The 13722-nt window shown below is 46.9% G+C and overlaps 1 protein-coding gene across 7 annotated transcripts in view; it reads left to right on the top strand.

The window, feature by feature from the left end:
- piezo2b (piezo-type mechanosensitive ion channel component 2b) overlaps nucleotides 1–13722 on the top strand; it is a 94552-nt gene that overhangs the window by 54016 nt on the left and 26814 nt on the right. For 5 of the 7 annotated variants that reach the window (XM_072711014.1, XM_072711018.1, XM_072711015.1 and 2 more), the window contains 11 exons: nucleotides 438–606; nucleotides 2190–2315; nucleotides 3216–3251; nucleotides 3428–3560; nucleotides 3678–3835; nucleotides 4397–4627; nucleotides 5840–5954; nucleotides 10158–10345; nucleotides 10807–10955; nucleotides 11112–11285; nucleotides 13406–13599. In XM_072711014.1, coding sequence (XP_072567115.1) covers nucleotides 438–606; nucleotides 2190–2315; nucleotides 3216–3251; nucleotides 3428–3560; nucleotides 3678–3835; nucleotides 4397–4627; nucleotides 5840–5954; nucleotides 10158–10345; nucleotides 10807–10955; nucleotides 11112–11285; nucleotides 13406–13599 — 1673 coding nt within the window. Of the gene's footprint in view, nucleotides 1–437; nucleotides 607–2189; nucleotides 2316–3215; nucleotides 3252–3427; nucleotides 3561–3677; nucleotides 3836–4396; nucleotides 4628–5839; nucleotides 5955–10157; nucleotides 10346–10806; nucleotides 10956–11111; nucleotides 11286–12187; nucleotides 12230–13055; nucleotides 13089–13405; nucleotides 13600–13722 lie in introns of all 7 variants that reach the window. The other 2 variants (XM_072711021.1, XM_072711017.1) reach the window with 2 other exon arrangements.

Genomic DNA, 13722 nt, shown 5'->3' with positions numbered 1-13722 from the left:
TTCGTTGTTGGACTACTTGCAGATTTTGAATAGACTTTGCAAACTCTCCCTCTGTACGTGGAAAAATCGCTGCATGAAGCGTCCCTAAAACACAGTGCAGATTACGGCTCCTGGCGTAGCAATAAAAGCTCATATCTTGCTGGCGGCAGGCTTGGCTCGGGGGGGACGGTGGGGGTTCCTGCCTTTTCAGCACCTCGATCAGCTGCTGATGAGGACTCGGCCTTGTTCTGTACTGCTGCTGACTGAGAGCGTTGATGGTGCCTTAAAGCTCTTCCCCACTTCCTGCTGGCCCGTATGATCGTGGATCGTGTGACGACACTGGGTCTAGGTAAAGGAGGAGCAGCCTTCTTGAAGTGCTATGACTAAGGACGTGGTACTTTGGCCCCATGTGATGAGCAGATCTATAAATTGTCTTTGCTGTTAATCTCTCTTCCCAGTTTATTCGGCATCTCACCGATCGTTCAGACGAGCTGCAATCAGACGTGGAGGTTCCTGGTCCATCCTGGCCTGAAGTGGCACCATTTTGTCAATCCCATCATGCTCCTGGTGCTGTATTATACTCTGGCCACACTGATCCGCCTTTGGCTTCAGGAACCCATTGATGACGTGAGTCCCCTTCCAGGCCGACTGCCCCCCGCTTGCCTGCCCGCTGCCTGCCTGCCCCAACACCCACCTACCCCTGCCAGCACACCCACCTGACCCCACCTTCCTTCCCGCTGCCCGCCTGCCCCCACCTTCCTTCCCGTTACCCTCCTGCCCCCACCTTCCTTCCCGCTGCCCGCCTGCCCCCACCTTCCTTCCCGTTACCCTCCTGCCCCCACCTTCCTTCCCGCTGCCCGCCTGCCCCCACCTTCCTTCCCGCTGCCCGCCTGCCCCCACCTTCCTTCCCGTTGCCCGCCTGCCCCCACCTTCCTTCCCGCTGCCCGCCTGCCCCCACCTCCCTTCCCGTTGCCCGCCTGCCCCCACCTTCCTTCCCGCTGCCCGCCTGCCCCCACCTTCCTTCCCGCTGCCCGCCTGCCCCCACCTTCCTTCCCGTTGCCCGCCTGCCCCCACCTTCCTTCCCGTTACCCTCCTGCCCCCACCTTCCTTCCCGCTGCCCGCCTGCCCCCACCTTCCTTCCCGCTGCCCGGCCTGCCCCCCGCCCACCTGCCCCTGCCTGCCGTGGATTATGGATTATTGATCACTGTGCTCCTCTGTTTCTCTGTCATCTGAATAATGGAAGCAGTAATATTTTATTGCCATATAAATCTGCTGAAAATAAATATGACACAGGAATCATTCCTGGATGTGATCAATTGTAAACATGATCTAAATAATAATGAGTTTTAGTAAAGCTAATCAAAAATTTGGCATTGTTTAATGTAGATTGTAATTATGTAATCGTATCACAGAGAAATAAAACTTAATATGTTCCCAGAAAGAATATTTGTACACACAGTCGCTGTGTGACTACAGTATATCAGGTTCCTAGAAATCATTTCTACTTCGGCAAAACATCTGTTAGTCTTCTGAGTGAACTACTGATCATGTAAATTATCCATCCATGCCCATCCAGGGTGTCCCCTGCCCTGTGCCCTGTGATGGACTGGCATCCCATCCAGGGGGTCCCCTGCCCTGTGTCCTGTGATGGACTGGCATCCCGTCCAGGGTGTCCTCCCCCCTTGTGTCCTGTGATGGACTGGCATCCCGTCCAGGGTGTCCCCCTGCCCTGTGTCCTGTGATGGACTGGCATCCCATCCAGGGTGTCCCCTGCCCTGTGCCCTGTGATGGACTGGCATCCCATCCAGGGTGTCCCCTGCCCTGTGCCCAGTGATGGACTGGCATCCCGTCCAGGGGGTCCCCTGCCCTGTGCCCTGTGATGTTCTGGCATCCCGTCCAGGGTGTCCCCCTGCCCTGTGTCCTGTGATGGACTGGCATCCCGTCCAGGGGGTCCCCTGCCCTGTGCCCTGTGATTGACTGGCATCCCGTCCAGGGTGTCCCCTGCCCTGTGCCCTGTGATGGACTGGCATCCCGTCCAGGGTGTCCCCCGCCCTGTGCTGCCTGGGACAGGCTCTAGGCCCCCTCCGTGACCTGACTAGAATATGCACTATTCCTGTATATTTGTGTATGCTGGTTCGCACTGGCTAATGCATGATAATACATTTCTGGGTCCCATTTCCTGGCTTGAATCTGAATTATGTCTCCTTCAGGCACCAGAAGGAGGAGAGCAGAATGAAGAGGAGGAGGAGCTAGAGCAAAATGTGGAGGAGGACAAGACAGCCCAGAGAAGGCGACATTTGTGGAAGAGGACGCGTCACCCCACAGAGGAGAGGAACGTATGTGAGCTGGGCCAGCAGCCCCGGTTCAGGCCCGTTTCATACGGGGCGGGGTGCGGGGGTCCGGGGCACATTTCTGCTGTTTATCTTCTGGCTGGATCTTTATCTGTGTTAATTACAGTTAATTACATGAGGAGAACGAAGCCTCCAGAGTAGAGGGCACATGCAAAGAACATTGTTTGGATTCTTAAAGCTCATCTGGATTTGGGAAAAGGGCTTTTTGTCAAGTTTGTGTTGACATATTGGTAACACTTAAGGCCATATTTTTAGTAATTTATGAACACATTCATAATGCATTATAAACATATAAGGCATTATAACAACAAAATAAATTGAATTGAATAATGCATTATAATGGTCGGTATAATCATTAAAGATGCTTTGTACTGCATTATAAAGGTATCTATAGTGCATTTTAGGTGAGAGCGTCATTAGTCAAGTGTTATGCTTTTTTATAAATATTTATAGCCGTGTTTAACATGCTTTATGAATGCATTATTATTTGTTATGAATTTGTTTATAAATTGCTAGAAACATGGCCTTAAGTGTTACAGACATATTTGATGCATGCGGTTTGGATGATCTTCAGATGAATAAGCAAAGCCTTCACTGTGACTGTGAGTGATGAGTTTGAGGCCTGCAGAAGGGTCTCCTGGTACATTCAGCCTCAAACAGCAGTAGATCTCCCTGCCCTTGTACCTCCTCATCTGCTTCAAAGCATCAGTGCACTTTTACCATCCTCCTGTTGGAGCCCAGAGCTCCACCCTGAGGACGTCTCCGTAATGACAGAGCCATGAGCCCAATGGTCGTGACCTCATCTCCTGCCTCTCCGGTATCCTCCTTCCTGCTTCCTGGGCCTGTGGTCCATGCTAATCAGTCATGTCATCTTACTCCCTGCAGCTCATCTCCACCCAGGACGGCTACAGCACATCTGAAGTTAGTACATCCTAAAATAAGAGATCCGTCATTTCCTCTCATGAGTATTGTAACATTTGCTCACCCCTCGCTATTTCATCCAGCTGTAGAATATTCTGTATTTATGGAGATATATTTTGATCCTTTGAACAATGGTGTGCTTGGGATGTTCATGAGCTTCTGATGCTGTGTGTCAGGGCATGGTGGTAACCTCCAATGGGACCTCTTTCGATTACATCGCCCCCACCATCGCCTGTGAGAACGGCCCTACAGCACTGCACCTCTACTCTACTCCCCAGTACAAAGTGGACCTGCAGGACCAGGATTTAGGTGGGGCTCAGATTGGGAAAGGCCTCAGCGATGGCAGAGGGTGTTAAAGGTACCTGCAGTTGGTGCTTTTGGTCTTGGACAGGACTTCTGTTATGTTGTGTTTCTCTCTCCCAGTAGAAGAGAAACCCGAAGTCATTGTCCCCGAGGTCAGTGAAGCCCAGGAGGATGCGTCGATGGGGACGGAGTTGGAGGAGGGCAGCAGACCCAGCACGCTGTCCACGGTTTTCAAGTTCATTATGAAGCAGAGCTACGTCTGCGCTTTGATAGCTATGATGGTGAGTCCAGCATCGGAGGCCACTTGGAGACACGTCCACTCTGGTGATGAGTTCCTGTCAGCCATTACTTCATCTCATTTGCGCCACATTGTAGCTGTGGCCTCCACACCACAGCATATATCTTTGCTGCACAGAAATTATATTCTATACCTGAAGAAAGGGGCTCTAAATTTACATTGCTTAATGTAAGGTGGTTTTATTGTGTCCTGTCCAATAAACAATATCCAGTGATTTTACAAATAAAAATGGCAGTTTGGACATCAGTTGTTGTAGAACTGGAATACCCCGCAGTGCTTGACTAGCGATGGAGAACTCCGTGTCTTTTTGGACATCAGTTGTTGTAGAACTGGAATGCCCTGCACTGCTTGACTAGCGATGGAGAACTCCATGTCTTTTTGGACATCAGTTGTTGTAGAACTGGAATGCCCTGCACTGCTTGACTAGCAATGGAAAACTCTGTGTCTTTTTGGACATCAGTTGTTGTAGAACTGGAATGCCCTGCACTGCTTGACTAGCGATGGAGATCTCCGTGCCTTTTGCATGTCTCTTTGCTGTTTTCAGGCCTGGAGCATCACCTACGTCAGCTGGCTGACCTTCGTCTTCCTCATCTGGTCCTGCACACTCTGGATGGTCCGCAACAGGCGCAAGTATGCCATGCTCACATCGCCATTCATGGTTGCCTATGGAAACCTGCTGCTGATTCTGCAGTATATCTGGAGTTTTGAGAAGCTTGATGGTGTGGCAGGACTGTTCCTAAAACCAGAGGTGCCCTTTCCGGAGCTCAGTTCGAAGGTACGTCCCTCATGATGTAGCAGAGCCATTGTGTATTGTCATCTTTTTTATATTATGTGTTCCAGTGCCTTTTTCTGGATGGGTTTGTTCAATTGCCCACCTCATGACCTCACTGCCATGTATGAGCTTTTCTCCAGCCAGAACTCTGCTGTCTTTTGCTTTTCATCTAATTTCATGGCTCGTAAAGGATGGCTGTCTTTGCCCTGCTTACAAGCTAAATATGACCATCACTCAGATATTTATAGGCAATATGCAATGGCATTTATAACACTACTGCTGTTCAATCATTATTCTAAATGTTAACCAGAGTGTGAAACTGTATAAATTATGCTGATGCTACTAAAATTTATTAAGAAACAAGGGATTTTCTTTAAGTTGTGGGTTCCTCACTTCCTGTGAAATGATGGTACCTGCCCGTTATACACCGTGGGCTCCTCGGCCTCTGTGAGATGATGGTATCTGCCCGTTATACACCGTGGGCTCCTCGGTCTCTGTGAGATGATGGCATCTGCCCGTTATACACAGTGGCCTCCTCAGTTCCTGTGAGATGATGGTATCTGCCCGTTATACACCGTGGGCTCCTCGGTCTCTGTGAGATGATGGTATCTGCCCGTTATACACCGTGGGCTCCTCGGTCTCTGTGAGATGATGGTATCTGCCCGTTATACACCGTGGGCTCCTCGGTCTCTGTGAGATGATGGCATCTGCCCGTTATACACAGTGGCCTCCTCAGTTCCTGTGAGATGATGGCATCTGCCCGTTATACACAGTGGCCTCCTCAGTTCCTGTGAGATGATGGTATCTGCCCGTTCTACACTGTGGGCTCCTCAGTTCCTGTGAGATGATGGTATCTGTCTGTTATACACCGTGGGCTCCTCGGTCCCTCTGAGATGATGGTATCTGCCCATTATACACCGTGGGCTCCTTGGTCTCTGTGAGATGATGGTATCTGCCCGTTATACACCGTGGGCTCCTCGGTCCCTGTGAGATGATGGTATCTGCCCGTTATACACTGTGGGCTCCTTAGTTCCTGTGAGATGATGGTATCTGCCTGTTATACACCGTGGGCTCCTCGGTCCCTCTGAGATGATGGTATCTGCCCATTATACACCGTGGGCTCCTTGGTCTCTGTGAGATGATGGCATCTGCCCGTTATTCACAGTGGCCTCCTCAGTTCCTGTGAGATGATGGTGATCTTGCGTGTCCTTGCAGATCCTGTGCCTCCTGAGCTTCTGGCTGCTTCTGCGGCAGGCCCTAACCGAGAGGCAGGAGACACTGAAGGCGGAGGCTGAGTTTTCTGCCATCAAAGTGGATGACGTAAAGAAGGGTAAGGCCTGTTATCTGCCGCAATCCACCCGAGCTGCACTTTTCAAAGTTATCACATAAAATACTGGTTTGGTATACTTGAGTGCGATATGTGATATACACTGAAGTGGCACTGAACAAAGGAATCGCTCAGCAGCCACAACATCTTTTAAAAGTTGAGATATTGTGGATAAACAAAGTAAAAGACATTGGTCGTGTGGTATTACTTTCTGCAGCTTAAAGTCCAACATGTTTATTGAACATAGGGATATGTCGAATTTATACTGATTATATCAGTATTCTGAATCTGAATTGTGCCCAGCCCTACTTTCTCTTCTATTTATCAAATGTGTATTGTCATCTTTTTTATATTATTTTATATTCATTTCATTTTTTTGATGAGAAATCGGAAGTTAAATTGTATCAATATGCAACCAGATTTGTGTGTTTATAGCACTTGACCACTTCAAATGAATGTCAGAGGCATACTTAACAAACATGATGTCTATATCTTTTGACTTATTTCAAGATACTTGCGATTTAAAATTGCCAAGACTCATGTAACCTGTTTCTGTATCCTGAAGTGAATGTATTATAGCATAATAAGTTAATTATATGTTCATTTATTACTCCCTGTCTGATTTCATGAAATAAATGAAAAACAGAATAAGAAACACATTCTATACCACAGCTGATAGCATGCTGGGTTTACATTAATAAAACCACTAGAACCAGTTCCTTTCACTGTCTCCCTCTCTCCCCATCTCCCTCTGATACTTTATTGATCCTCGTGGGGAGTTTCTCTTTAAGCCTCCACCAACTTGCTCTGTGTAGGTGAAAGCAAGCTGGCTGCGAAGGGCAGCCTCATCCGTCTTCTGCTTTCTATCTGTCTATGGTGACTGGAGAAAATGGTCTCCCTGATGTTTGGAGGAAACTCCACCTACCAGTTAAGCAGTATATGTGGCTCAAGGTAGCTGAGGGTAGAGTAGGGGCAGCCAGACTGGATAGGGTGTATGTTAATGGGATGTATGGTAACTGGATAATGGGGTCTGTCTTATTGCCATTCGGATTTTCCGATTTTTGTCACTTAGTGACCGTAGATTTCTCGCTTCTGCGTCAGCCTCAGTATACTCCATATTGGCATTTCAACATGAGAAAGATTTTTATTGCTGTTTTAGGGACTTGTGGCTTCAATGGGGGCTTTGACGATGAGATACAAAAGAGGCTGGTGAACTTTTTTTGGGAAGGATACCACTCAACTCGGCCTTCCGTTCTCTACATACCTGTGTCAGAAGGTGGACAAGGGCTGGACAACCTACACAGCCATGTCGTGGCTCTTTGATTGCAGACTCTGCAATGTCTGGTCTGTTCTTCCAGAAAGCCTGGCTCTGGATTGGACCTGCAGCTTTCTTCTAACAACAAATATCTGGATTGGGATGCCATAAACATCTCTTTCTTCTCCACCTTAATGGAGTGGACCTGTCTGGGAACACACCCTTTTATCAGTCAGTCTTTGAACATGAAGATAGACCAGGAGAGTTCTCATCTGTACAGCACTATTGAGGAAGAATATAAGGTGCAGGATGAGATTCGGTCATTGTGCCGAGATTGCTTTAGGTGCTGGGATATCAAAACTGTCCAGTCTGAGGGCAGGGTGGAGGTGGAACATTGCTGACATGCTTAGTCAACACACTGGCATTAAATCCATTTGTCTGTTGGAAACACTGTTGGTGGACATAGTGAATGCACTTCCAGGATTCTTCAGGGATGCATTAGGTATCGTGTCTATGGAAAACCAGGCAGGTGCCGAGCTGGTATTTCCATCTTTGTCCCTGAGCACTGCAGTAGAGAATCAGGGAGACGACGACGGGGCTCCTGAGTCTTTTCAAACCCCAGTATTGCCAGACCTCTCAAAGGCATCGAAGGAGGTTTCATAGCTATACCTCTTTCAATATTACTTTCTTTTGTGACATAATCACTGCTACAAATTCTGCCACTTGTACACTTGACCTTCTTCCTACATCTCTAAGAAATGTCTCCTTGTGCTTGATCCCCTACTCACCACCCTCTTCAATCAATCCCTAGCTCATAGCCCGGTTCCTACTATTTTCAGATTGGAGGCTGTCACGCCCATCTTTAAAAAACCTGGCCTTGACTCAACTAACCTTGATAACTACCACCCGATTTCAAATCTTCCTTTCTATTCACAAACAATGGAATCTACTCCCAGCTTCTTGCCTATCTTCAAAATAATAGCCTCCTTGAACCACTTCATCCTGGTTTCCGCCAATTCCCCAACATATAAACCGCTGTAGTTAAAGTTTTAAGCGATCTAATTATTGCAACTGACACTGGTGTTCTGTGGAAAACGCTTCCACCGGACATTCGCAGTATTAATTCCATTAGCATGTTTAAATCACGTTTAAAAACTCACTTGTTTAAGGTGGCATATACAATTTAATCTTTATTTTATATTTTTGTGCATTTTATGGGTAATTTTGTGTATTTATATTTTACTATGTTTTTTATTTATGTATTTGTGATTTGTTGTGTTAAGTGACCTTGGGTGTTTTGAAAGGCGCTGAAAATAAAATGTATTATTATTATTATTATTATTATTATTATTTATGCTTGATTTAAACACGGCCTTTGGCACAATCTCACAGACCATTTTGATTCAAAGACTCCACAGTGAAGGAGATTGTGGGACAGGGCTCGACTAGTTTGCTTCATATCTCACTGACAGAAGACATTTCATTACCCTATCAGGCCATAAATCAGACACATCAGTTATCACATGTGGTGTCCCCCAGGGCTTTGTCCTGGGGCCACTGCTCCTTCATCACTTACATTCTCCCCCTAGGCCAGATCATTCACCGCTTTAACCTAAATTTCCACCTCTATGCTAACGACACACAGATCTACCTCAATACCAGCTCCATATACAACCTACCGCTTGCACACATTGAATCATGTGTTTCTGAAATCAATCTATGGATGAGACAAAATTTTGTAAACCAAAAGTGATAAGACTTTAATTGTCATTGGGTCAACATCCACATTGAACAAAATGATGACGATTACCCTTCATTTGGACCACACCACCATCTCCCCTTCTCCTCTGGTTCACTACCTTGTTGTTACATTTGACTCTCTCATTTGATGCACATATATATTTTATAGTAAAAACAGCTTCCTTCCATCTTTGCAATGTCGTCCCACTTAGGCTCTGCCTTCCTAAATCTGTTGCTGAATCCCTCATTCACACCTTTATCTCTAGCCAACTTGAGTACTGCAACTCACTGGTCTTACTTCTAAATCTCTCCATAAACTCCAGTACTCTGTCGCCTGCCTCTTCACCCACAGCTCCTACCAGCACATCATGCCCATTCTTCAGAGCCTGCACTGGCTCCCTATAAAAGAACACATCCACTTTAAAATCCTTCTCCTGACATTGAAAGCTCTTAAAAATCTAGCCCCATCATATCTTTCTGAACAGCTTCTCCCCTACCAATCCTTCTACTGTCTGAGATCCTCCTCCTCTGACTTTCTCCTCATCCCCCTTCCAAACTCCACAGCTATGGTGACTGGGCATTTCCCCGTTTAGCTCCCAGATTTTAGATCTCCCTCCCTACTGTTGTATGTCAGTTGATCTCAGTCTCCGATATCAAAATCAAGCTAAAATCCTTGTTTATTCAGGCGTATAACCTTCCCTATTCATAATGTTTTGTCATTTCTTCTTACCTGTTTACCTTATTCTATGTAAGCATTCTTGAGATTATGAAAACTGCTATATAAATAAAATATTTATTATTATTATCTTATTATATTGTCACTGCTAAGGTTCTAAATAGAGCATTGTTGGTCGGATTGCAGAAGTCAAACTGGTTGAGTTTGTTTGTGGCAGGCTCCTCCCCCAGGGGCAACTGAAGGGGTCTGTACAAGCCGCCATTGGAGAAACACAGTGCCGACCTTCAGTGGAGGAAAGTGCATGGGGCTATGGCTACGAGCAGACATCTGGATTCCGGGGTTGGGGGAAACTCCCATTTCTGTTATGCTGAGGAGACATTGCAGCACCTGTGGCTTTGTCTTCTCAGTGCTTCAGCCATAGATGGCTGGTGTTAGACTTAGTTTGAGCTTCGTGTGGCAGAAGTGAAGCGTGTAACTGGACACCTATCGTTAAGAATTTCCTTCAAAAATTTGAAAAATGTTCCATTTCTTATAGAGGAGGATGAAGGAGATGGTAACGAGGAGATCATGCAGGTCCTCGGCAACATGGTCATGAACATGTTTGTCAAGTACTGGATCTACATCTGCGGGGGCATGTTCTTCTTTGTCAGCTTTGAGGGCCGCATCGTCTTGTATAAGATCATCTACATGATGCTCCTTCTCTTCTGTGTTGCCCTATACCAGGTACGCTCCTCAGCTAATGACACCCGCCATCATTAGAATGCCTTGAATGTGCTCATAGGTGGTGTATGACCAGACTTAAGCGTTTTGTTTGATTGCTTTACATTTTGCCCCTTATTGCACTTAATTTTACTTTATCTTCCGCGATTGGATTAGTGGAGAGCCGAGACACATTTCTGTTCGCACCCATGTCTCGTTTGTGCAAGGTGGGCAGCTGACTGCTGGTGCTCAGATTTTGTTTCTGCCTACGTCACATTTTTGTAGGGGATGCAGTAAGATGAATTAGCATTTAAACTACAAAAGATATGTGGTCAAATGCCTCCCAGACCGCCTCAGCAAGTGGTTTGAGTGATCGGACCACAATGAGCCTTGGTGGTCGCTTACACTTGTATTTAGTGCTGTCCACTTGTTGATCTGATCACACAAGACGGGTTTTAAAACAGAGCCTTTGTGTCTGTTGCCAGGTTCACTATGAATGGTGGAGAAGAATCCTGAAGTACTTCTGGATGTCTGTGGTGGTTTACACAATGCTAGTTCTCGTTCTGGTCTACACCTACCAGTTTGAAAACTCTCCCACAATTTGGTCAAATATGACCGGAATGGAAGAGGAAAAGTGAGTCACACACCAACAGCTGATGACAGGATTTAAGCATGAGTATAAAATGTTATCCTGTGTCAGCCTAAAATTCTGAAAGAGAAAGTGCTGTGGAAGGAGATCAGGTTGATTAACTTTTGGCCCTCCACTCCCCTCTCCTACCCCCGGCCCCAGACTGAAGGGCTTCGGCCTGGAGAGGTTCTCCGTGCGAGAACTCTTCACGCGGATCTTCATCCCCGCCTGCTTCCTCCTGGTGTGCATCCTGCACCTGCACTACTTCCACGATCGCTTCCTGCAGCTCACTGACCTGAAGGCTGTGGTGGCCAAGCAGGAGAGCACTGTTTACAGGTGAGAGCCTCACGGACAGGCTGCCCGGCCCCCAAACTTACCGCCTGACACCGGCTCTGTTGCCAGTGTGGATTGCTTGGCACTGATAAAGTTTAGTTTCCTGTCAGTCATGCTGGAGTGATATTGCTCAGGTTTTTGGCAAATGGACGCCTTTGGTATTTGTGGCTGTTTCCCAGGGTGCTTTGTCCCCATTTTTCCTTTTGTGTTTGCCTTCCCACGGCTCAGTTTAATGCAGTTTAATGTAGCTGTAGAATCAGCGATCTGCCTATAATTAAGGGATGGAGCTGTGTGTGTTCCCATGCCTGAGCACGGTGACACCTGCAGACCAGCTGCAGAGATTGAAGCTACTGAATTGTAAACTGCATTAACAGCCTGGTTATGATTAAACTTGTTTCATTCAGACATTATTCATATAGTTTGTGTAGGGAAGGCCCTTTTTATGACCATAGCTACGATAGGAAGGTAATCACAGTCCTCTTTCAGTGTTGAGTACTGTGCTCGTTTTCCCGTCTGTAAGCCGTAAACTACCTCTTATCCCTGACCTGCCTGAAGCCACTGCCTGGTTTACCACAGTACTGCTCTGTAATGTTCCCTGAAGAACCACATGCATTTTGCCTGGCACTGTGACTCCTCTGCGAAAGAAGGCAGAAAGTCCCTCTGGAGAAATGCATACCTGATGAAATCATCACAGGGAGACATGCGGCATGCTTGTAATGCTGATAAATTCTGCAGGCCCTCAGGGAATCACATGGGTCTTTTGGTAGCATCCGCATTGTGTCCCATTCATTGCTTTCCTGTTTTCTAGCCATTTTCTGCCATCATGTTGTCCTTGCCTTCTGTCGAACTTCCCTTAATCTCTCATATTTCCTCTGCCATCTGATTCCATTTTGCTTCCCACGTAGCCATGCCAAAGTCAATGGCCGTGTCTATCTGATCGTGAATAGGTGGGTATTTGCTTGTTTTCTGCTCCCCATTGGTGCCCCAGTGAATGTCTCTATATCAGTAATTTTTCCTCCACCCGCCCTCCCCACTAACCGTATGTGTATTTTTGAGTAGATAGTGATACCTTTAAGGCAGGGGTCTCCAACTCCGGTCCTGGAGAGCTACTATCCAGTAGGTTTTCTATCCTACTTGGCTTCTGATGAGCCACACCTGGCCCTGGGATTTACCTGAGAACAGGTGTGGCTCATCAGAAGCCAGGTAGGATTGAAAACTGACTGGTTAGTAGCTCTCCAGGACCGGAGTTGGAGACCCCTGCTTTAAGGTATCAGAATGGATCTTTCTTCTAGCTGAACTTGTGCTTTTCATTCACGGCTCTTGAGGAATCTCGAGACCCTGCAGCTCCTCTCAGTCGCAGCTTTTTCGCGTTAAAATAATCGCGCTCTTTGTGTTTGGATGGGCTGCGGTCTCGTTGCCCTCCAGGAAACCACCACACATGTGTTTCCCCCTCCTGCACTTTCTCCCGGAAATCTGTTCCAGATCTGCACCCCAGAACCCATTCCTAAGCTAAATCCTTTCCATATTTCTGCACCCCCTGGTCTTTTCTCCCCCAGCCTGGTCATTTCCAAGCATGCCATACATATGCAAATTTCCCTGTTTATCTTCCTTAAACAAATATTTGTAGAGTTTCCCCAAGCAGACGTCTTCTTTCCAAGTCCCCTTCTCTAAATAGCAGAGTACTCTCTCAATACTCACACTATGAAACTGATTCCTGTCTCTCAAAATATTCTCCCTCTGATCTCTTCTTTCTGTAATCTACTGTTTATACAGCATCAAGCAAAAAATCCCTACCCAACAGAATGAGTAAGTCTTAACGAAGACATGAAATGGCATTTTTCGTGCCATTTCATGCTTCCTGACCTTAAACTCTGACTCATTTTCTTCCATTGTTGGAAGAGATGTCAAGTTTAAGTGTATGCTGGCTATTTGTCCCATTCTACTGCAAACCTTAGTATTTGGAATGCAAATACATTCTTTTCATGGAAGTGAAAGTAATGTGAGACGTGTAAGGAGCTCCCTGATCGCAGCCCACTGTGGTTAGCAGCAGAAAATGAATGGCTGTCACAGTAAATCTGATTGTAGGAGATGATGGGGCTGATGAAACTCCAACCTGTTCTCAGACTGGCTCATCCAGAGGGCAGCTTAGCTGACATTTCAATGATCAGCCCGTCCTTCGGCACGGAGGCGAGGGAGCCAGAGAGGAACTCGCTCACAGATGGGATCGTGGAGAAGCTGAAGGAGAAGCAGCTCAAAGAGGAGGAGAGCCGGCACTGCAGTGAAGGCACAGAGGAACCACCCTCGGAGCAGAGCACAGGTACGCACAGCCCACAGCAGGACCACGCCTTCGGATTTTGGTCATGATGCCCGTGGGCGTGAGCTTTGGCCTCCACAAAGACATAATGATTTTTCCTAATTCCCAAACCTCATAGGGTGCAGC

Source organism: Paramormyrops kingsleyae, chromosome 4 (assembly GCF_048594095.1).
Source record: "Paramormyrops kingsleyae isolate MSU_618 chromosome 4, PKINGS_0.4, whole genome shotgun sequence".
In the NCBI taxonomy this organism is placed as follows: Eukaryota; Metazoa; Chordata; class Actinopteri; order Osteoglossiformes; family Mormyridae; genus Paramormyrops; species Paramormyrops kingsleyae.
This window is presented reverse-complemented; position numbering and strand designations above follow the sequence as displayed.